The 24,836-nt window shown below is 40.6% G+C and overlaps 1 protein-coding gene and 1 long non-coding RNA gene across 4 annotated transcripts in view; one reads left to right on the top strand and one right to left on the bottom strand.

Moving 5' to 3' along the window:
• Positions 1 to 21,011, top strand: part of LOC118636422 — a 30,001-nt gene extending 8,990 nt beyond the window's left edge. The window contains exons 3-5 of one of the 2 annotated variants that reach the window (XR_004960649.1): positions 15,683 to 15,845; positions 16,194 to 16,368; positions 20,920 to 21,011. This is a non-coding gene — a long non-coding RNA (uncharacterized LOC118636422). Of the gene's footprint in view, positions 1 to 15,682; positions 15,846 to 16,193; positions 16,369 to 17,934; positions 18,124 to 20,919 lie in introns of those variants that run through there. The other variant, XR_004960650.1, reaches the window with a different exon arrangement.
• UPF3B (UPF3B regulator of nonsense mediated mRNA decay) lies at positions 8,780 to 23,677 on the bottom strand. 2 transcript variants are annotated; one of them, XM_036271517.1, is made up of 13 exons: positions 23,427 to 23,677; positions 22,405 to 22,511; positions 22,128 to 22,234; positions 20,638 to 20,736; positions 18,281 to 18,391; positions 17,226 to 17,269; positions 16,582 to 16,764; positions 16,177 to 16,215; positions 14,255 to 14,415; positions 13,619 to 13,913; positions 10,073 to 10,177; positions 9,162 to 9,303; positions 8,780 to 8,876 (listed from the first exon to the last, which is right to left on the bottom strand). In XM_036271517.1, exons 1-12 carry the CDS (start codon positions 23,586 to 23,588, stop codon positions 9,295 to 9,297), a joined length of 1,422 nt encoding a protein of 473 aa, XP_036127410.1. In that variant the 5' UTR covers positions 23,589 to 23,677; the 3' UTR covers positions 8,780 to 8,876; positions 9,162 to 9,294. The 2 variants fall into 2 exon arrangements, with proteins under 2 accessions (XP_036127410.1, XP_036127409.1); XM_036271516.1 differs by lacking the exon at positions 8,780 to 8,876 and having other exon boundaries at positions 9,178 to 10,177.
• Between the last annotated feature and the right edge of the window lie 1,159 nt (positions 23,678 to 24,836).

The raw sequence follows: 24,836 nt of genomic DNA on the forward strand, positions 1-24,836 counted from the left end.
ATGTTCCTCATTTTTCCCCTATTGACCCCCTCCTCCCCACTCCTGCCCCCCCCCAGCTTTTCCCCACACTGTATTCTGTGTCCATTGGTTATGCATATATACGTATAAGTTCTTTGGTTTATTTCTTCCCATCCCCGAATCTCCATTCCCTTTGAGGTTTGTCAGTCTAACAACCAATTTGTACTTCTTAATCCCTTCATCTTTTTCACCCATTCCCCCAACCCCCCTCCCATCTGGCAACCAACAAAATGTTCTCTGTATCTATGAGAATGTTTCTGTTCTGCTTGTTCATTTTGTTTGTAGATTCAGTTGTCAATAGATGTGTATTCATTACCATTTTGTTTGTTCATATATTTTATCTTTCTCTTCAAGAAGACCCTTCAACATTTCATATAATAAATGATTTGCTGGTGATGAACTCCTTTAGCATTTCCTTGTCTGGGAAACTCTTTATCTGCCCATCGATTCTAAATGACAGCTTTGCAAGATAGAGTAATCTTGGTTGTAGGTTCTTGCTTTTCATCACTCTGAATATTTCTTGCCACTCCCTTCTGGCCTGCACAGTTTCTTTTGAGAAATCAACTGACACTCTTATGGGAACTCCCTTGTAGGTAACTAGCTGCCTTTCTCTTGCAGCTTTTAAGATTCTCTCTTTGTCTTTTTTTTTTTTTTTATCCTCACCCGAGGACATTTTTCCATTTTTTGTACAGATAGAGTGGGAAGGAGAGAGAGGAAGAGAGAGAGAGGGAAACATCGATGTGAAAGGGACACATCGAGTGGCTGCCACCCGCACGACCAACCAGGGCCGGGGACAAACTGCAACCGAAGTACGTGCCCTTAGCGGAACCGAACCCGGGTCTCTCCAGACCGCAGGCCGACGCTCTAACCGCTGAGCCAAACCGGCCAGGGCTCTCTCTTTGTCTTGAACATTCTGCATTTTGATGATGATGTGTCTTGGTGTGGGCCTCTTGGGGTTCATCTTGTTTGGGACTCTGTGTGCTTCCTGGACTTGTATGTCTGTTTCCTTCACCAAGTTAGGGAAGTTTTCTGCCATTATTGTTTCAAATAGGTTTTCCATTTCTTGTTCTCTCTCTTCTCCTTCTGGCACCTCCAAGATGCAAATGTTGGCATGCTTGAAGTTGTCCCAGAGGCTCCTTACACTCTCCTCATTTTTTTTTTTAGATTCTTTTTTCTTTATGCTGTTCTGATTGGGTGTTTTTTTGCTTCCTTATATTCCAAATTGATGGTTTGCTTCTTGGCTTTACCTTCTCTACTATTGAATCTGTGTAAATTATTCTTTATTTCAGTTAGTGCCGCCTTCATTTCTGACTGTGCATCCTTCATTTCTGACTGGTCCTTTTTTATGCTCTTGAGGCCCTCACTAAGTTCACTGAGGTTCTCACTAAGTTCATTGAGTATCCTTATAAGCAGTGTTTTGAACTCAGCATCTGTTAGGTTGCTTATCTCCATTTCGTTTAGTTCTTTTCCTAGAGTTTTGTTCTGTTCTTTCACCTGGGACCTGTTTCTTTGTCTCCTCATTTTGGCTGCCACCCTGTGTTTGTTTCTGTGTATTACTTAACAAGAGGTATGGGCCCTGGCCGGTTTGGCTCAGCGGTTAGAGCGTCGGCCTGCGGTCCTGAGAGACCCGGGTTCGGTTCCCGCTAAGGGCACGTACCTCGGTTGCAGTTTGTCCCTGGCCCTGGTCGGTTGTGTGGGTGGCAGCCACTCGATGTGTTCCTTTCACATCAATGTTTCTCTGTCTCTGTTCCTCTCTCTCCCTCCCACTCTACCTGATCAAAAAATGGAAAAATGTCCTCGGGTGAGGATAAAAAAGAAAAAAAAAAACAAAAAAAACAAGAGGTATGGGGCTAGCTGAGACCAGATGCTGCTTGTTTGAAAGAATTTAAGAAAACCTGAAGCAGGATTCAAGACAGGCCAATTCTATGGTAAAGCAACTGGCAACAGCTTGGATGGACTGAAAGTTGGGTGGGGCAGGGCCTCAGGGAATCACCAGGGTGGGGCAAACAGTGTGAGCCAGGTTGCTGGAGTCCCAGATATGGCTTCTGTCTGCCGCCCCAGGGAAGGGCTCACCAAAGGAACAAAGGCCTCTGACAGCACGTTTGTCCCCGAGAAAGCCCCCTCTCCAGCCCTCGCTCCAGTGCCAAACAGCTCAGTTCTTCCCTGGATGTCTCTGGTGCCTTTCAAGCTGCCTCCCTCATGCTGGAGCCTGGAGGATGCAAGTCCGAGTAAGTATGTGCACTGGAACCCTGAGCAGGGCACCTGGTGTGGGACGGGAACCCCTCAGTCCTCAGGGAGGACTTCCTAGCCGAGGTGTCCTCCTGATTTTTATCCACCACACGTGGGTGTGGGACCAGCCCCTCGTGCTTCTGCCCCTCCTACCAGTCTGAATATGGCTGCTATTTTAATTTTGTAGTTGTAGGACTTCCATTCAGCTTGAGTTCAGGCGGTTTTGAATTATGGTTATTCTGTAGTTTAGTTGTAACTTTGATGTTGTGAGAGGATTCGATACCGCATTCACCTACGCAGCCATCTTGCCCAGAAGTCTCCATCTTGCCCATTCTTGTACTCATTGGTGAAACCATAACCCTGGTAAGTCCAGTTCTTACCCTACTCACCAACCTGCCCCTCTGGCAGCTGAGTGAGATGGGAGGAAACCGACTGGCCTCACTTCATATTCATGACCACTAATTTCAAGTGGGCCCTCAGTGCTGCCTCAAAACCCTACATTTGTTGAGTCCAGCCACTCTCCCATTTCAGAGCAGTGCTTCTCAAGCATTAATGTGCATATGACTTATCTGGGCATCTTGTTAGATTCTGATTCTGCATAACTTCCCAGGTATGTGCCTGCTGCTGGAGCATGGACAAACACTTTGAGTAGCAAGGGCCTAGACCGTGGGCCAAAAACCTTTTTCTGGTAGTAAATATTTCAGACTTTGAAGGCAACATACAAGGTCTGTTGCAACTGTTCAGCTGCTTTTGCAGCTAGACAATACATGAATGAATGGGTGTGGCTAGGTTCCACTAAAATTTTAGTTAATGTTAAAACCACAATGAGATATTACCTCACACCTGTCAGAATGGCTGTCATCAATAAATCAACAAATAACAAGTGTCGGAGAGGATGTGGAAAAAAGGGAACCATTGTGCACTGTTGAGAATGCAGATTAGTGCAGCCACTGTCAAAATCAGTATGGAGTTTCCTCAAAAAATTAAAAATGGGCCCTGGCTGGTTTGCTAGTGGTTAGAGCATTGGCCTGCGGTCCGGAGAGACCCGGGTTTGGTTCCCACTAAGGGCACATACCTCGGTTGCAGTTTGTCCCCTGCCCTGGTTGGGTCATGCGGGTGGCAGCCACTCGATGTGTCCCTTTCACGTTGATGTTTCTCTCTCTCTCTCCCCCTCCCACTCTATCTGAACAAAAAATGAAAAAATGTCCTCGGGTGAGGATAAAAATAAATAAATAAAAAATGGAACTGCTTTATGACCCAGTTATTCCTCTTCTGGGAATTTATCCAAAGAAACCTGAAACGCTAACTCGAAAGAATATATATATCTCCCTATGTTCATTGCAGCGTTATTTACAGACAAGATTTGGAAGCAGCCCAAGTGTCCCTCAGTAGATGAGTGGATAAAAAAGCGGTGGTACATTTACACAGTGGAATACTACTCTGCCATAAAAAGGAAGAAAATTTTAGCCTTTGCGACAGCATGGATGGACTGGAGAACATTGTGCTAAGTGAAATAAGCTAGAGAAAGACAAGTACCATATGACTTCACTCATGTGTGATTTAATGAACAAACTGAACTACCAAGCAAAATATAGAGCAGGCAGATGGGGGCGTGGGGGTGAGGAGGGATTGAGTAAAAAAGATAAAAAAGAGAGAACTCATGGACATGGCTTAAATTTTTTTTTTTAATTGTGGACATTATATTTTGAATTTCATAGAATTTTCATGTCATTAAATATTCTTCTTTTGATTTTTTTTCAACCAGTAAAAAATATAGAAACCATCCTCAGCTTGCAGGCTGTACACAAATAGGCAGTGGCCGGGTTTTTTTTTCCAATTTTCAAACCTCTCTAATCTCCTCCCACTTGCAACCCTTCCTCCTCCATTCTTACTCACTTGGTGGCCTTGCTTCCTAGTCACTGAGAAAACTTAAGCTATCACAGATTTTCCATAATCCACCTACCATATTCCAGCTAACCAGTACCGTGCATTCTAATCCTCTGCCTTCCTCCTGTTCCTACAGATGAAGTGCATATGCTATGGCCAACCTTTCTTCTTGTTTGTTCCCTCCATCCTAACCTGTCACCTATTCAGGAACTGTGCTCTGGCAAGCCTTCCTTTTCTGTCCTGCTTTTCACTGGATTGTTCCCATCAACATACAAATAAATAGTTGATATTCTCTCCCACCTTAAAATCCTGCTCTTTACCCCAGCTGCCTTTCCAACAACTGTTCTTTCCCTCTTCCTATTTACAATAAAACTCTGAAAGATCTGTCTGTATTTACTGTTTCCAATTTCTCTTTTCATTCTTTTTTCTTTTTTTTTCCTTTATTGATTTTAGAGAGAGAGGAAGTGAGAGGGAGAGAGAGAACATCGATTGGCCGCCTCCTGCATGCACCTCACTGAGTATCGGGCCCCCAACCTGGGCATTTGCCCTGACCTGGAATTGAACTGGCGACCTCTTGGTGCATGGGTCAACGCTCAGCCACTGAGCCACACTGGCCAGACTCTTTCCATTCTTTTTTTGAGATATAATTCTCATACCAAAAAAGTCATCAATTTAAAGTATACAGTTCAGTGATTTTTTAGTATGTGAACATACTTCTAATTCCAAAATACTTTTATTACCTCAGAAAGAAAGCTGTATCCAATAGCAGTCACTCTCCATTCTCCTTCCCCCTCAGCCTTTGGCCACCAATATTCCTGTTTTTATGGATTTGCATATTCTAGACATTTCATATAAATGGAACCATACATTATGTCATCATTTGTGTCTGGCTTTTTCACATAGCATAATTTTTTTCAGAGTTTTTTCATGTTGTAGCATGTGCCACTACTTCATTCCTTTTCATGGCTGAATGATATTTCACTGTATGGGGATATTTTGTTTATCCATTTATTGGTTGATGGACACTACGTTGCTTCCACTTTTTGGTAGTAGTAAATACTGTCAACACTAGTGTGCTTAACGTCTCCCAGTCCTGCCTTCCTTTTTTGGTCTGTTCTCAATACAGCAGCCACAGTGATCCTTTTACTTTAAAATATTGTTATCAATTGCCTTGGCTGGTTTTCTCAGTGGTTAGAGCAGTTAGAATATCATCCCTTGGACCAAAGGGTCTCGGGTTCAATTCCCAGTCAAGGGCACATATCTGGGTTGCAGGTTTGTCCCTGGCCCTGGTAGGGGTCGTGCGGGAGGCAACCAATCGATGTGTCTCTCTCACATCCATGTTTCTCCCTCTTTCCCTCTCTTTCACTGTATCTAAAAATCAATGGAAAAATATCCTCTGGTGAGGATTAAATAAACAAACAAATGCAGTTTGAAAAAAAAAAAATATTGTCAGATTGTATCACACCTCTGCCCAAAACTTTGCAGTGGTTTCTATATAATTTGGAATAAAAGCCCAAGTCTTAACTACGACTTGTTGGATTTTGCCCATTAGCTCTATGACTTTATTCCATCCTTTAAGACTACTCTCTCCCTTACTCACTCTACTCCAGCTACAATGGCTTCTTTGCCATTCCCAACAGGCCAGGCACACTCCTAATCCCAGGGCCTTTTCACATACTTTTCCCTTTGTAGTAGGAGCTTAATAAATATTTGTGAATGAATAAATGAACTCCATGAGATTTCTTTTTTTTTTATTATTACTCAAGGACATTTTTTGCATTTATCCTTAGATAGAGCAGGAGGGAGAGAGGGAGGAAGAGAAAGAAAGAGAAACATCGATGTGAGAGACACACATTGACTGGCTGCCACACACACAACCCCGACCGGGGCTGGGGACAAACGGCAACCAAGGTACGTGCCCTTAGCGGGAACCGAACCCGGGTCTCCTAGTCCGCGGGCCAACGCTCTAACTGCTGAGCCAAACCAGCCAGGGCAGATTTTTTTAATATATATTTTGTATTATTAATTTTTAGAGAGAGGTAGAGAAACATTGATGTGAGAGCAAAACATCAATCAGCTGCCTCCTGCACGCTCCCTACCGGAGATTGAGCCCCCAACCTGGGCATGTGACCTGACCGGGAATTGATCTAGCAAGCTTTTAGAGCATGGGATGATGCCCAACAAACTGAGCCACACCAGCCAGCCAGGGCTCTGTGAGATTTCTAAGGATGGCTAATCCTATGTATGTAGCTATCAATATATATTTTCCAAGAATTCACCAAGTATGAGCCTATCTTTGAGACATTTTTGTAGTGTACAGGACAGCCCCAGGAACAGTAAAGAAAATTCTGGGTAACCCCCATAAAACCATATAACATATAGAGCATCTATATACCAACAAAGGCTATTAAAATTCCTGTAACTTTTCTCCTATGGAATTAGTTTAAAGATAACACCTGTGACTACCATAGAAAGTTAGATCTTAGTCTGCCTCTTGAATTTTTCCTGCCTATGCCCCTTTGCATCATTACTTCTTCCTTTTTTTTTAAATCCTCACCTGAGGATATTTTTCTATTTATCTTCATACAGAGTGGGAGGGAGAGAGAAACATCAACATGAGAAACATCAACACATCGACTGGTTTCCTCCTGCCCAACCCTGACCAGGGCCGGGGACGAACCGCAACCGAAGTACATGCCCTTGGCCAGAATCAAACCTGAGACTCATTGGTCCGTGAGTCAAATGATCTACCACTGAGCCAAACCAGCCAGGGCGCATCATCACTTTTTTCACCAGAACAGCAAACTCCCATGGCTTAAGAATCATGGGGGCAGGGACTGTGTTCACTACCATAGTCTTAGTGCCAACATATAGGAGGTGCTCAATGAATGTTTAGATATACAGGTCTGAGCTGTCTCCATCCTGTCTTTATTTCCAGAGAAATCAAAACCTATGTCTTAAGAAAAGTGAGCAAAAATGAAATGCTAACTTTTCTGTTGTTTACAGCATAGTTTTTTATGAAAAACATGAAATTATGAGTTATGAGGCAGAAGTCTTCACCCCCTTTCCCTCTGACACATGAAAAGAACAAGAAGCAAACTAGAGAAAGAAAGGTGGCACTGTGGAAAAGGAAGGCAAGATGGACCTTAAAAACTAGTTATCAGGAAGGAGGGCCTTCCTGTAGTCTCACCAGTTGATCTGGTTTAGGGATTTTCTGCAACACTTGGCAGCTTGGGGGCAGAATACTCCCACACCAGGCCATTGCCACCACTGCCCTTTTCACATGGTGCATTGTGCTCTGGTTATTTCTGTCTCTTGCCACCATTGGGTTCCTCAAGGACAAGGACTTATTTGAGTCCTTGACACCCCCCTCCAGGGCCTGGCACTATCAGTGACTGGTAAATGTTTGCTAAATGAATAAGTAAACGAGGGTGTGGAGATTTACTCATCTTGTGGTGCCCAAGACAGGTCCCCTGATTTTCAGATATATTGCCTGGGAAGGAAAGACCTGACAGCAGTCCAGCAATCAATTTTCTCCCTTTATTGGGGATGCCTGGGAAAGAAAGAAAAATGACCTAGAGAGAGAGACGGAGGGAGAGGGAGAAAGAGAAACATCGATGTGAGAGTGGAACATCGATTGGCCCCTTACTGGAATCGAGCCTGGAACCTGGGCAATGGAACTAGCAACCTTTTAGTACATGGGACAAAGCTTAACCAACTAAGCAACCCAGCTAGTGCTACATGTTCATTTTTTTTTGAAATCCTCACCCGAGGACATTTTTTTCCACTTTTTGTTCAGATAGAGTGGGGGGGAGAGGGAGAGAGAGAGAGAAACATCGATGTGAAAGGAACACATCGAGTGGCTGCCACCCGCACGACCAACCAGGGCCAGGGACAAACTGCAATCGAGGTACGCGCCCTTAGCGGGAACCGAACCCAGGTCTCTCCGGACCACAGGCCGACGCTCTAACCACTGAGCAAAACCAGCCAGGGTTACATGTTCATTTTTAATAAATAAATATTTATTGGTTAAAAAAATAAGAAGAAATTTAAGAGGGGGTTGGGGAAGTGTGGTTTACTGAGTTGGACTGGCAAGGCAAGTAGAACAAAAGAGGAAGGTGCTGAAGTGAAAACAGCCTTAAGAGGGCTGGCAACAGGCTCTAGGCTGGGTAAGTAGGCAAGTGATACCAACTCACAAATAATGGGTTCTAGAGCATCGCTTCTTCTAAGACTAATTCCTCTAACCTCTGCCACCAAGAGGGTCTACATTTCACTAATGACTTCAATACTTCCAAATGCAATGTACACTTCAGATTTCTTATCTTCCTTAACCTCTCTGTGGCATGGGACACTGCCAGCCATTCTCCTTAAAATTTTCCCTTCCCGCCCTGACAGTTGTGGCTCAGTTGGTTGAGCCTCATGCTATGCACTTAAGGGTCACTGGTTCGATTCCCTGGCACATACCCAGGTTACAGGTTTGATCCTTGGTCAGGGTATGAACAGGAGGCAACTGATCAATGTTTCTCACTTCGGTGTTTCTCTACCTCTCCCTCTTTCTCTATCTAAAATCAATTAAAAAAAAAAAAAAAACACAAATCCTCCAGTAAGGATTTAAAAAAAAATTTTTTTAAATTTCACTTCCCTTCTTTTAGTACTCTGCCCCAATTGAGGACCACTCTCTTTCAATCATCTTTGATGGCTCTTCCTCTTTAACTGCTTCTTGGGGTACTGGTTTCTAAAAGCTGAGGAAAACACAAAGCAGTGACTTATTACGTAAAGGCAAACTGAGACCACGGCAGGAGGAGCTGGCAGGATGAAAATAAGCAACAGCAAGGATGTCCAAACATTTTGGTTCTTATGGAACAAGAGTAGGGAACCATGACTTCATCTTCTTGGTGGGCAAAATAAAGGCAGACGCTAGTGAAGGCAGAAGCGAATATCATTCTTCCCATTTCAAAATTCCCAAGAGATTAATTCAGTATTTATTTTTTTGATACTAATAACTATTTAGTAAAGTTAATACTAACACACTTAACTTCATACTTGAGTGATGTTGATATTTATTGACACCAATGCAAAACAAGTTAAGACTGAACGTTGTTATTTAAGCAGGAACAAATATTGGTGCAGTTTCTTTCCTGGACAGGTCATGCACTCAGATCATGAGACCTAAGATAAAACAAAGACTGGATTGTCAATAACCAAACAAGGCTTAAATTTTATTTATTAATATAAAAATTGCTAGAGGCCAAAGGAGATGTTTAAAAATATTCTTTATGCTAAGTTCACATAAACAAACAAAAATCTAAACCTAATCCTAAAATTTGAGGACACAGGATATAAACATGACATGACTATTTAAATTTTGCATAAGCAAACACTTGTTATATCCTTCACTGTACTTGTACTATAATTACACGCTTGTTGCTTCTACACTACACAAAATCAACAGTTATCACCAACAATGAATATAACTAGATCTGAACAAGACTTCAAAGTGACTCTGTTCCACTAAACTAAGAAAACTCAATCCAGGATTAACAAAACCTTTGATTTTAGAACTGGCTCTCTTTTCTTCTTCTCATGTCATACCTAATTAAGTCCTCACTTGACATTTCCCACCTGCAAATTGCAATGCATGTCCTCTCTGATCTTTGTGCAACTCTTTAAAGTTAATTTGTAGGAACTACAGAAAAACGAAATTGTACTTCCAATCTGCATCCACAATCAGGTTCCTGCTTTGACGCAAAACATACTCCTCTGCAGTGTACCCCACCAGCACAGCGACCCCCTTCCTCTCTCTATTCCTTTGCCCTGAGGCACTTCTGGATTGCTTTAATACATGCTCTTTGGCTGCCTACACAGTCGGGAGGACACCTACGGCCATTTGGACTTATCACTCCTCTCCTCCTTCTTTTCTATGGCTAATACCACTTTCCTGCTTTTTTTCTATTGCTGAATCTCCAGACTTGATGTCATCCGAGGGACAGAGTCGATTTCGGCTTCGAGCTCCTGGTTGGTAAAGCTGCATTGCTGGGCGATCCTAAAGTAAAATGAAATGTTAATGTTAAAACATTGCTACTAAGTATTTACAGGGGATTTTCACAGTCATAAGTTATGTGGTGATATATACCAAAAACAACTCATACAAGACCAAAACTGTGAGGGCACAGTATAACAGTAAATGTTGATGTTTTTTTCTTATAACAGCCTGCTTCCTTCCTTCTATTTCCAAAGAAAAGCAATCATTTCATAAGTATTTTATTATGCCTAGGGTAAATTTTTAATAATCTACTGTCTAATTTTCTTAACCATTTCAAGAGGAACTGAATTAGCTTGATTTTTTTTTTACTTAGAAACCACAGCCATTGCCTATCTCTCCTCCCCATCAGTAAATTGACTTTTATAATGCACCACCATATAAGAAACTCTTAGAAGTAAAGACAACAACAAAGAACGCAGTCTTAAGTGGAGACCTCCCTGAACTTATGAGCTCAGACCCCATGTAACTTGCCACAATGCGATTATTTCTTAATTCAGATATAACAATGTAACACTCCAGCTTGAGACTATCTAGGTGGCCCTTTGGATCTCAGATCCCCCCAACCCCGCCAAAAAAAAAAAGAAATAGATCTCAGATTCCTAAATAAGCCTCAATAAAGTCATCGTGAAGCTCTCAGTTCAAGTAATATGTTTGATTTAATGACAATATGATCCTGGAAAACAAATGTATATAGGCCTTTTATAGAATTCACAGAAAAACTGCATGAGCCTTCCTTGTCCTTTCTCCCTGATGTCTGAAAGTTAACCTTAAAGCCTTATTCTCAATTGAGTAATTTTAGCAAAGTATTTCACTATTTTCACAAGATGAAATATTAAAACAGATGCAAAGTATTTAAAGAATGGATGATGGGGCCCCCACTGTGCGAAGATGGAACAACTGAAACATCAACAAGGATAATAACTGATAATAACAAGTTGGAATACACCAAGTATTTCTAAACCCACGAGTTCTTAAAGACTAAACAACTCAATGATAAACCCTAGAAGTTGCTGGGACACCAACTCATTAATTACTCTGAATACTGGTAAATAAAGAGCAAGAATCAAGTTATCTTGCCTTTCCTGTGTAAACTGAATTTCAGGCTAACCAAACAGCTGATGAAGGAAATTCCTCTTTATAAAAAAATATCAGATAATAAATACAACAGGAAAGGCAGAATTTGTATATCACCACTTTCCACCACTACCTCCCCCCGTGAAATAATTAAGCAAAATCATTAGGAGAAAGGCTGATAAAAATTTTTATAACAGATGTAGCAGACTTATAATACCTTAAACTACTGATCAATTGTCTTTTCAACTTTTATTATTATTATTATTTTTTTTATCCTCACCCGAGGATATTTTTCCATTTTTTGTACAGATAGAGTGGGAGGGAGAGAGAGGAAGGGAGAGAGAGAGAGAAACATCGACGTGAAGGGACACATCGAGTGGCTGCCACCCACACGACCAACCAGGGCCGGGGACAAACTGCAACCGAAGTACATGCCCTTAGCGGGAACCGAACCCGGGTCTCTCCGGACCGCAGGCCGACGCTCTAACCGCTGAGCCAAACTGGCCAGGGCGTCTTTTCAACTTTTTATCTTGAAAAGCTTTAAATTTATAGAAATGTTGTGAAATTTAAACATGAATACTTAATGCCTTTCTTCTAGATTCACAATTTTAACATTTTGTCACATGTGCTTTTTCTGTCTTTAGTATGTGAATGCACGCATATATATACACATTATTATTTTTGCAGAATCACTCAAGAATAAGTTACAGACATCATGAGCCTTCAGTCCCTAAATATTTAAGTTTGTATATCCTAAGAACAAGGACATCCTATTACACAACCACAATACAACTGCTATTGATCAATCATAGCATCACACTAAAAGGACACCCAGACATTATATATACTTCCTGATATGATGCATAGGAAGTGCACAACACTATGAAGTATTCTTACCAAAAACTGAGCTTGAATCTATTCAGGCCTCTAGGTGAAGGGCTGCCTGTTTTTGTGAATACAATCTGATTGGCACACAGCCATGCTCATTCTTTTACATGTCTGTGCCTCCAGGGCTTAGTGGTTGTGACAGATACCATATGGCCCACAAAGCCTAAAATATTTACTTACCATCTGACCCTTTACAGAAAAAAATTTGCTGATTCCTGCCCTAGATATAACCACTAGTTTTCAAGGAAACAAAGAAGATTAAGGAACATGTTAAATGATACCACAGGAATGTAATTAGCCAACCTGAACCTTTAGAAGCTCTACAGAACAAATTGGTTTCTGCAACAAATAAATGTAGGAAAACAAAAGGAGAGGGATTGTTTAGATTAGAAGAGATTTAAGGAGAGATATCAAACAAATACAATTTGTGGGCCTTGTTTGGAGCCTATAAAAAAGATATTTATAATTGAGCCCTGGCCGGTTTGGCTCAGCGGTTAGAGCGTCGGCCTGCGGTCCAGAGAGACGCGGGTTCAGTTCCCGCTAAGGGCATGTACCTCAGTTGCAGTTTGTCCCAGGCCCTGGTTGGGTTGTGCGGGTGGCAACTACTCGATGTGTCCCTTTCACCTCAATGTTTCTCTCTCTCCCCCTCCCACTCTATCTGAACAAAATATGGAAAAATGTCCTCGGGTGAGGATTAAAAAAAAAAAAAAAAAGATATAAATGAGCCCAGTCAGTGTGGCTCAGTGCATTGAGCGTCATCCCTTGGACTGAGAGGTCCTGGTTCAATTCCTGATCAGGACACATGCCCAGGTTACAGGCTCGATCCCCAATAGGGGGTGTGCAGGAGGCAGCCGATAGATGTGTCTCTCTCACATCAATGTTTTTATCTCTCTCTCTCTAAAAAATCAATGAAAAAATATAAAAAACATATAAATAAGACAATTGGGGAAATCTGAACAATGAGTAGGTAGGATGTTAAGGAAGTATTGTTAGGGTTTTTTAAATGTGAAAATGCTATCTGGGTTATATTAAGAAAAAGTCCTTCAGGTAGGAAAATTTGCAAAAATTAAAAATATTCTATATATATATAAAAAAAGAAAAAGTCTTAATCTCTAATACTGACATATTTTAAGAAGAAATTATGTCTAAGATTTGCTTGAAAAGAATCCAATAGTAGATAGGGATGGAGTAGAGTAGAAAGAAGGCTGACTACCAGTTGATAATTATTGAAGCTGAGTGATGGGTACCATTGTATTATTCTGTTCTACTTTTGTGTATATTTGAAATTTCTATAAGTTAATAAAATGACCCAAATAAGACTACAAAAAATTGTACAGTTAAAGTTCCTATAGTAAAATTTTCCATAATAGAATTTCCTTTAAAAATTCTATAATAAACAATGAGCTAGCCCTTTCCTTTACACTTACAGGAAAAGAAAAAATCCTCGTGAAAATAAACAAGTGTAACAAAAAGCAGCACCTTGTTTCTGATGCGATCTCTCTTAACCACTTCCTCTTTCTTTTCAGTTTTTTCTGAGCTGCCTAGTGATTCTGTACTTTCAGTCTTCTTTCCTTTATCCCGAAGTGCTTCTTTCTCTTTTTTAATTTCTTCTTCCTTTCTTTTAAAAGCCTTCTCTTTCTCATAGCGCTCCCTCTGCCTCCGGCGCTCTTCTTCTTGCCGTTTTAGTCTCTCTCTTTCCCGAAGTATGCGGTCTTGATCTCGTTCATAATCCCGTTCTCTCTCCCGGTAGTCTCTGCCACTCTCATCTTCAGGTCTGTAAGAAAAACAAATCTGAGGATGTACCCTCAAAGATCTTCTAATCACAAATGCAGGAACACTTTGATTCTGACTTGGCTACTGCAATGAGACTGCACTTTTGGAGCAAAGTAAAAAAAATACTAGTGTTTTGAAAAACAGTAACCAAAAAACCCCCCAAAAAACAGAAGTCATCCACCCCGATTAAGATATTAGAATATTTGAAACCTTTCCTCCTCATCCCTCTACCCCTGGTAAAACAGCTTATTTAATTCAGGTATAAGTCCAAGACATAGCAGTAAAACTAGCATCTAGAAATATGCTGAAAACAAATGTACCAAAGAGACCTCGCCTACTGACCTCTTAGGTTTTTCATCTTTAAGTTCACCATCACAACGTTTGGGCAATGTACAACTTTGCCCACTGGCTCTTTCATCATTTAGATTCTCTTTGTCCAATTTCTTGGCTTTTTCTCTTTTGTCTAATTCTTTTTCATCTCCTTTTTCTGGCTTCTTGAGCAGCTTTAAAGAGAACACATTTATTTTTATTTTGAAGGGTGGGACACTGTCTTCTAAGCCTATCAAAGAAAACAGTATACTAAATATTTTAAATTTTGACTACAGAAGTCCCCTTATTCTGCAGGTACTAAAACTTTCAGGTGAGCAATGAGTGCACAAGAGCAGTAATTTACTAAAAGGTTGCTATTAATGTGAAAGTGTTATCCACTCAAAGTGGTTTAATCACTTGTAGCAATAGGATCAAGACTCCTTTGGCTTTAAATGGGTCTACCTTTAAGTGAACCAATACACACTTTCAAACATGCCTTTTGTCAAACCAGCATGTCAGTACAACTTCATGGGAAAATATGCCACAAATTTAAAATGCTAGATAGATCATGACTATTAGAATGTTTTTATGTAGTACTTGGAATGACAAATACCTTGGTGACCAAAGGAGTGATCTATTGTGAGAATAATTTTGCCTTGAGCCTGAGAGTAACATACTTATATGATGATACAATCATATTATCATTAGAGATGAATAGTAAGAAGTATTTGGCATTGGATTTAAAAATCCAAATACCTCCTATAGCAGAACAGTGAAGTTCCATCTCTACTGAGTAGGAACTCTGCACAATGTCATATACATGACAGAATACAATTCTAAAATAAAAGTGGTTTATAAAGTCCAAATTTCTAAAAGTTTCTTTTTCGTACCACTGCTACAGATCTCTCTAGCATACCCCCAAGTATTAGATATTCAGGGAGATTCTTAAGGCAAATAGACGAATTTCAAGTCTCAGGGTGAAGGCACCATACAGGTCACCAAGCAAAAGGCCAAGCACCAAAAGATTTAAGCATGAAATATTTCAGCATACAGACAACCACTGTAAATGGTGAGTCCAAACTGGACACTAAGAAGGCACCAGTGTAAAGTGAGGACACCATGTACAGGTTTCATTGGAAGTGTTCTTATCTCTCTAATGAACATCTTGGTTAGAAACTAAGATGTTCATTACTCTAATAAGAACATTAATGAATGTTTCTAGCATGTATGGCTCTACCTTCTGCCTTGCTGATAGTTAGGAATAATATGTTAAGTCACTTGTGGCATGGCAGACTTTGCTAGAAAGAATTAAGATGGGAACTTTCCCACCCTGTGGCCAAGCCCCTTATCAACAATAATGAGCCCTGGAGAGCCTCAGGGAACCACATAAACTGCTGAATTGAGGAGGTAAAAAGAGACCCTGCCACCATCTCTGAAATTTTTTTCTGACTTTCTCTGAAGTACTAGTGCTTCCCCAAGAAGTTCGTTGGACCAAGGGCTGCCCAAGCCATGACCTGAGAAGGGAAGCAGCAAGGCTGGGATTTTTCTACAAGTTTTCCTCTTCCTATATGCAATGTGTTCATCAGAACCTGCTGCTCACAGATTCCCAGTGAGATGCAAGAAGGTAACATGGGAATCATGTGAGAGGGGAAAGCATGTAATGCAGAATATTATTGGTAGTACTTGCACAAGGCAGTTATAAGAGACAGCTAAAAAAGAGAAAAAGCTATTTAGACATGGTTGTCCTCTGGCTGTGTATTGTTGAAGCTTCAGGAAGTCATCTGGACTTCCTTTTAAAGTAGGGATTTAAAAGAGCTTGCTTTTAAGAAGGTTCATCAATCTGAAGGGGGTTTCTACAGGTATCACTACCACCACCACCAAAAGGATTTTATTAACTAAGACCTATGTGTGTGACATGATACCAGGTGTTCTGTATCATGTACATGAGTCCTTACATTTTTCTGATTCACAGCTTGTAACAGAAACCTGTGTACCTGAAGACAGTGGAAAACAAACAGATGAGGCAACTTCATGTATCAAAAATGAAGGAAAAGCTGAATAAAAACGGTAATTCATGCCAGCCAGCCCTATTTTATGAAGAATTGACAGAATAATCATCCACAAATTGAACATTTTCCATGATAAAGGTAACACAAATCTGCATTGAAGAAATATCATGTAAACTACTTAATCCTTTTAAAGTATCTTAAAATTTAAAAATCATACTATTAGTATTGGTTACTTCCTCCCCATCCAAAAAAGTACAAAACAAAACGGAAAAACGATGTTTACACCACAGAAGATGCATGCACATTTATAAAGAAGTAGATACATGCAGTCAGTTTATGTTATTTTCATACCTTAATCTTGGGTTCTTCTTTTAATTTGTCTCTTTCTGGAACTCTTTCTATCTTCTTTAGCTTTTCTATATCTTTCCTTTTTCGTTTCTCTTCTTCTTTCCATTTCCTTCTCTCTTCTTCTCTTTGTCTTTTTCTTTCTATTTCTCGCCTTCTTCTTTCTTCTCTTTTTTCTTCTCTCATTCTCTAGAAAGAAACATCAACATACACCTTCAAACAAGATAATCATCACCAAAACCTTAAATCAATCCCAAAGGCATGGTGGGCACCCACTAAACTGGATCATCTTTCCTTCCTACTTTCTATCTCCTTAACCCCCTCCCCACCCATTCAGAATATGAGTAAGCATAAAGGCCAGGGCCTGCTAGTATCAGAGTCTCCCACTGCTGCCTTGCTATATTTCTAGAGGCTTTCAGAAAAATAGGGAGTGTGTCTCTGGAACAAGTTAAGGACTTTCTGGGTTTGCAGAGTGATACCTTGGTCCAACAACCAAAGAGAAGGAGAGGGCCAATAAGCCAAATCTTTAAAGAACAGTGGTAAGAAAAAGCAGCTTTTCTCTTATGGGATCCCAGTGTTCTTAAAATGTTTAACAGAATGTGAACCAATGAAATAAAAGTATTGAGAGAACTATAAAAACAAAGGTTTACCTGCTTGTTTTTCAGGAAGCTCAATAGTGGGGTTGTCTTTTTAGCTACATAAATGTAAACAGATTATTAATAATACTTATCAACCCCTAGAAAGGATTCCATTTTCTGACATTCCCTGCCAACCATCCAAGGTGGGAAAAACTATACCCCTTAAACAGAGTTCACAACTATATTATTGGAATGAAGTTTTTATAGCATTCCAATTCTGCAAATTTAAAATACCATTTAAAAATTGAAGAAATACAAAATAAAATAAAACTTTTTTAAAATGTAATTTCTAGTGTTGGTGAGAATTAAGTGTAAAGGACATTCTCTTGTTCTACAGACAGGAGTACACATTTGTCCAACTGGGAACAAATTGGGGGAAGGGGCTAAAAATATCCTTTTGACCCCATCATTTCACTTTTGGGAATTTATTCTAAGGAAATTATCAGAGATGGGCTTATACTATGCGTTCATTAATAAAAACCAACTTCTAGAAGAATATAATTCATTTTTCAATATTCCAAACAATACTATCTAGCTCTGTAGCTAGCTTTTGAAAGCACACTTCCTTTGGATAAATTGCTCAGAGTGGACATCCTGAGGCTATGCTTATGTTTAGAACAGATACAGTTGTGACTGCTTACTACTAGAACCAACATCCAGGCTAGAATTTCTCAAGAGGTTTTCAGTTTTGCAGTAACTAAATCCATTTTTTATATTTCAGGTCAAATTTCTTTTTGAGAACATTAGCTTCTTCTTACTAGAAAACACCAACTGAGATCATCAAATGCTTACCAACATCTAAAGGTGCCATGAGTCTTCAAATGTTTTATACTTATGTTACATTTGCATGGCACTAAATAGGTCACAGAGAATTTTCCCCATCTAATCAACTCTTCTGCATAATCCTGTGACACAGGTATTATCATCTGCTTATTACAGTAGAAGAAACAGTCTCAGAGAAGTTAGTGCTTTCCCCATGATTACACAGCTGTCAAGTAACAGAAGTGGGAGTCAGACAGGTCTTCTGATGAAAAAGCTGTTGCCCTTAATTCCTTTTGTTGACTTACCTATTAGTTCTCTATTTTTAGCTTCTATTTCCTCTAGCAGAGTCTCTGGAGTAGATGTCATTTTCTCATTATCTGCAGCATAACTTTCCAAAAATTTTCTATATTCTGGATCTAAGTAATTGTTTAAGTAAACAGAAAATATAGTAGAGTTTAAACAAATAAGACATTATTATCTAGAATATTTATCAAAAAAGAAAATTTCCTACTTCATGGAAAATTGCAAATAACCTATACCCACAAGATAGACTATTTGGGGCTCTATTGGTTACTCTCAGAACTTCTATTAGAGATACCCACAAAGAGAGTCTGGTGTAACATGGGATCAGGGAAAATAAAATACCATACATTATAACAGAACCTCCAGGAATGATAGTTTGCTTTTGAAAGTCACTGCTCCTACTAATGCAGTCACACTTGTGAGAGAACTGTTATATGTATATAGTTATGTATATATAGTTACAGTATATATTTTTGTATTATATGTAGTTACAGTATATATTTATTATGTATACAGAATGTAAGCAATTCCTATATGGGTATACTTCACTTTAAGTAAACTCAACATATGAAAATCAGGTATTCCAAAAAGATAAATTAGGGGGATGTCCTAGCTGTGGCACTGGAGGAGATGGTAAGGCCTGGTGTTCTTTCCTACATGCCCCTTGACATCAGACAGGGTAACACATCTGAGTCATTATATTTCTTGTATTTGGAGTTTCTATGGAGTGTGGAACATGTCACTTGACCTAGTCTTCCTGGTCTGAATCTATGATATCATCAATAAGCAGCTTCGTGTTGAGTCTTTTCTGTGTTCTTTATAAAATACCCATTATAGTAATAAATAATGGAAATCAAACTACATGATTCTAAAATAATCAATCTGATAGAAAATATTGCAGCTAAGCCCTTATCCAACATAAGTTACAGAGATCTCAAAATCTGGATCCAGTTTAACTTAAGTGGCAATTATTCCAGTTTTTTAGTTCCTGTCTTTTGATTCAATGTAATTATACTATGTAATTAACTTCATATTCAAAGCCTAGAAAATAGGACAAGTTACTTGATATTAAGTTACTTGATATAAAATTTTCTAGTATAGCTCTCAATGATAAATCTTCCTCTTTATAAAACTGGAAACCCAAAAGTCATATAAATAATCATAACAATGGTAAAAAGCCTCAAGTAGTCATTACACTACTCAGTAGTACTTAATGGTGGTTGAATGAAATGCCACTAGCCAAAGAAAGTGAAAACTCTATATGAAACCTACCTCCATTTTAACAGTTAAGCAAAGCTTTCATCAATGAATTATATTTCATACTAACTTTATCCCATATGTTCTCTTATTTAAAAGCTTGGAGTCCAACTGATTCCCACAAAAGTAATGTTTTGGCTCGGCTAGTGTGACTCAGTGGTTGAGCATCAACCCATGCACCAAGAGGTCGCTGGTTTGATTCCCAATCAGGGCACATGCCCAGGTTATGGGCCAAATCCCCAGTGTAGGGAATGCAGGAGGTGGCCAATCGATGCTCTCTCTCATCAATGTTTCTATTTCTCTCTCCCTCTCCCTTCCTTTCTCTCTAAAATCAATAAAGGAGAAAAAAAGTAATGTTTTGTTTTGAAATATGTTTTTATTGATATTTTTTAGAGAGAGGAAGGGAGAGAAATGGAAACATCAATGTGAGACAGAAACATCAACTGACTGCCTCCTACATGCCCCCACTGGGGATTGAGCCCTGACCGGAATCAAACTGGGACCTCTCAGTCCATGGGACAATGCTCAATCCACTGAGCCACACCAGCCTGGCAAGGTAATGTTTTTAAAAAACTCGCCCTGGCCAGTTTGGCTCAGCGGTTAGAGCGTCGGCCTGCGGTCCGGAGAGACCCGGGTTCAGTTCCCGCTAAGGGCATGTACTTTGGTTGCAGTTTGTCCCCGGCCCTGGTTGGTCGTGCGGGTGGCAGCCACTCGATGTGTCCCTTCACGTCAATGTTTCTGTCTCTCTCTCCCTTCCTCTCTCTCCCTCCCACTCTATCTGTACAAAAAATGGAAAAATATCCTCAGGTGAGGATTAAAAAAAAACAAAAAAAACCCATGGTGCCCTGGCCGGTTTGGCTCAGCGGTTAGAGCATCAGCCTGCGGTCCAGAGAGACCCGGGTTCGGTTCCCACTAAGGGCATGTACCTCGGTTACGGTTTGTCCCCGGCCCTGGTTGGGTCTTGCGGGTGGCAACCACTCGTCGATGTTTCTCTCTCTCTCTCTCTCTCTCTCTCTCACTCCCACCCTATCTGAACAAAATAAAAAGAAAACAACAAAAAAAAACATGTCAATAGCATTACATAACTAGAGCCATACTGTACCATCATCGATAGTCCCAACTTTAGTATCTCTTTTCTTAGTCTTCTTTTTTGCAGCTTTTTGAAAAGGAGCAAATTCTACTATTGCAGGATATTCTTGACCTGTTTAGAAAAAAACAACACACTTGTTATAACAAAGAAAATGTCAAGTGGATACAAGAGTCGACCCACTTCTCTCTAGACTTTTTTTTTTTCACTTTGTCTATGTTTTTTTTTTTTTTTTATTAAAAAATTTTAATGTTGACATTATTGCAGGTATCCCTCTTTTCCCTTCCCTTTGCCTAGGCTTCCTTTGATGGCAGTCATCTAAGAAGTGTCTCCAAACAAACATCAATCACACTGGCACAACTAAAATCAACATGCTATCAAAGGAGCCCCGAATGGAAAAAAATTAAATGAATAAAACATTCATTTAAATTCCACTTCTAAAGTGTGATATTTTGATATGTTGGAGGGGGTATTTAAGCTAATTTTCATTAAAAAAAAAACACATCAGAACTCTCTTGAATAAGCAAATTTATAGAGAAAAATAAGATTAGTGGCTGTCTAGAACTGGTGGGGAGAACAGGGAGTGATAGCTAATGGGTATGGGTTTCTCTTTACAGTGTTGAACATGTTCTAAAATTAGATTGTAGTGATAGCTTCACAATTCTGTGAATATACTAAAAACATTTTTTAAAAATAAATTTTAGTTTTTTTATTGATTTTAGAGAGAGAAGAAGGGAGGGACAGAGGAAGGGAGAGAAAGATTTCCAGGCCAAGCCACTAGGAAATCATTGCTATCTACTAGAATAAAGTTGGACTACAGAAGTAGCTAGTTTGTGGAGAATAATAAAGTTGGACAAACAGTGGCAATCCTTCTACTTTTAGAGACATTTTCCCTGACAAAGATTACATTTTCACTAGAAGTAACACTGAAAAAACAAAACTCAACAAAAGACACATCATTCACTATGATTGCAAAGCCAAAGAAAAGCGGCAAATGGCAGCTCGGACATTCTCTGGCTAAATGTTGCAAGCAGTAGAAAATAAAGAAAAAGCCCTGGCCGGTTTTGCTCAGCAGTTAGAGCATCGGCCTGCGGTCCGGAGAGACCCGGGTTCGGTTCCCGCTAAGGGCACGTACTTCGGTTGCAGTTTGCCCTGGTTGGTCGTGCGGGTGGCAGCCACTCGATGTGTCCCTTTCACGTCGATGTTTCTCTCTCTCTCTCTGTTCCTCTCTCTCCCTCCCACTCTACCTGAACAAAAAATGGAAAAATGTCCTCGGGGGAGGATTAAAAAAAAAAAAGAAAAATTTTCAAAACATTAAAAAAATACCCAAGGGCTGAGAAAAGTCACATATAAGATTGTAATAGGCATATCGAATGTGTAAAACTCTTTAAATGTTGCACATGTTATCACCCAGGATTTTAGAAAAACTATCACGGCAATGAGAAAACACTGTGATACACATATTGTCTTAATTGACAAAGAAACCTCTTGTTACTAGGACTCACCTTTATTGTCAAGGAATACGTAACCATCAAAGCGATCCCTGAACAAAATAATGTCCTCTTGGTTTTTAAAGTTGATGTATGCTCTGGCATACATATGTGGATACAGACTGCAGAGAGGAAAGCAATTATGTAAATGTGCTTGCAAGTGTCTGGCTAGATTTTAAGAATGCATATATTAAAGAGGCAGGCTCAAAATTCAAATAGAAAACATTGGTAGGATAAAATGGAATGGAAGAAACCATTTTCATTTACCCCCTCCCTCTTTTATTTATTTTACCTAGTATCATTAGAAAAAAACTCAAAATAATCATGCTCAGGCATAGGCTGAAGATGTTCCTGAAGCTGCTCCTTGGTCAAAGTGGGAGGTAATCTCCGAATTACCACCTTCAGAAATGAATAAGTAAAATAAAATTAGTACAATCAATTTTCTGTCATACCTGAAAGAATCACCATTCCTGAGGAAAGCTGGGCTTTAAAATTGATCTCTTTTAGAGATCAATTATAAGAACCCAGGAGAAAATAGTCATGTAATGCTTAGAATTAATCAAACATAATAGTAGTGTGGTTTTTTAAAAAAATCTCTTAGAAATGAGAACTGTCTGGAGCAAGTAAAATATCAGGTTCTGTTAACCCAAAGCCCCGCAGTTTACTTGGTTTTCGTATTATTTTCTATCACCCATTTTCCAATAGATGTAGTGGCAAGAAACTGGTAGGCGAATCCTGGTCTTTTGTGGGTGGTACGAACTCTTGATTTACTAATGTCTCCCTACCACATCCAACATATCCTAAAACAAAACCCTTTCTCATTCAGCATAAAGAATTCAAAACTCTGACGAATACTGAAAATTGCCTCATTGTTCTCCAAACAGGAAGAACTCGATGTGGCCCCAAGACCACTAATCCCGACACTCCCTCAACTCGCCTCCATTAATACTTTAATCACAAACTACTCCCACCCTTGAGAGCCCCTTCACTATTTTATAATTTCCCCAATTAACGTTTTAATTCCTCATTCTCTTTATTATCACTTCCCCCTCCCATTATCATTTCAGAGCTCTGACCTAAACCCTTCTCGTCTAGGAATTCCCCCCTTTCCCTCACTCCCATCCCGGGGCTTAGGCGGGAGGGTCTCCCCCCATTTCCGTCGAGTGGATGACACAGGGTGGTGCTATTTTCACTCAGGTGAAGAAACAGGGCTGGGGGGCCGTGGGAGAAGAGGAGGGCAGCCCCATTCCCAACCATCCTCCACGGGTGGTGGACGCGTCCCGCCCTCTCATGGGCCAACGAGCGGCCAGGCACCTTGCTCAGAGCCTCTTTCTTCTCCTTGTTCCGATCCAGCTTATCTTCCCCTTTGGTGCTATCCCCCGAAGCCCCACCGCCGCTGCCTGTGGCCCCCGGGGGAGTCAACAGGGTTACTCGCTTCTCCTTAGGCCTCTGCTCCTTCTCTTCCTTCATGGCCATGGCTTTGCTCCTCACAGTCGAAGCTCGGCCCCAGTGCGCCTACCGGGCACCTACGACAGCCGGCCCGCTCCCGTCACAGCTCCGGCCCACTCTCGTCACAGCCCCGCCCCCAACAAACGCCCCCAGCGATAATACAACCCCGCGTTCCGTTGGGCCTCGTGAAGATCTCGCGAGACTTCCTTCTGTGAAGAGCTTTTAACACCTAGTCTTAGGTTCCCTTCTGTCGAATCCCGGCGCCACCCAATCCCGTCAGGGTCCAGACTCCCCTGGGGCCGCTCTGTACACTTTAGTAGCAAGTCCGCCATCTTGACTAGAACGACTCTTTGCCGGACTACAAATCCCAGCATGCACAGCAGTTAGCCATTTCTGCTGGGGAGTCTATTCCAGGAGCACTATTTTTGAGTAAAAGTAATCCTCTAATTTTGAAGGTTTAGTGTTTTGCAGACAAAAAATAGATTCTGCGCCCTGGCCAGTTTGGCTCAGTGGTTAGAGAGTCGGCCTACGGTCCAGAGAGGCCCGGTTGGGTTCCCGCTAAGGGCGCCTACCTCAGTTGCAGTCTGTCCCCGGCCCTGGTTGGTCGTGTGGGTGGCAGCCACTCGATGTGTCCCTTTCACGTCGATGTCTCTCTCTCTTCCCCTCTCTCCCTCCCGCTCTGAACAAAAAATGGAAAAATGTCCTGGGTGAGGATAAAAATAAAAATAAAAGATTCTGCCAGCTGTACTTGACTAGTATTCTTTTCAGCAAACATTTATTTAGCTCCTATTTTATGCCAGGGATGGGGGGTGGGGGCGGAGGGGCTACAAAAATGAAATGAACACCGGAAACAAAAACTTCACCCAAGAAATGTTGCTCTAAGCAGGTATTTGAACCATTAACAAAACTTGTCAGGAAGAAGGGAAAGACATTTTTAGGCAAAGGGAATAATCGTTCATACGAATTATCAGAGGTATTAAACAGCATGTCACGTTAGGGCCTGAGGACTGTCTGGTATACTTAGACCAGTTGTTTCAACCATGGGCAATTTTACCCCCTAGGGAACATTTGGCAAAGTGTGGCGATTTTTTTTTTTTTTTTTTTGGTTATCACAACCAGAGGAGTGCTACTGGCATCTAGTGGATAGAAGACAGATGCTGCTAAAAATCTACCCCCCCCCCCAAGGAATTACTGGAACCAAAATCACAATAGTATTTAGGCTGAGAAATCCTACAGTATAGAATGTAAGAGGGGTTGGGGTTGGAGGGCTTAAGA

The sequence above is a fragment of the Molossus molossus genome, unplaced genomic scaffold (genome assembly GCF_014108415.1).
Source record: "Molossus molossus isolate mMolMol1 unplaced genomic scaffold, mMolMol1.p scaffold_m16_p_2, whole genome shotgun sequence".
Taxonomy (NCBI): domain Eukaryota; kingdom Metazoa; phylum Chordata; class Mammalia; order Chiroptera; family Molossidae; genus Molossus; species Molossus molossus.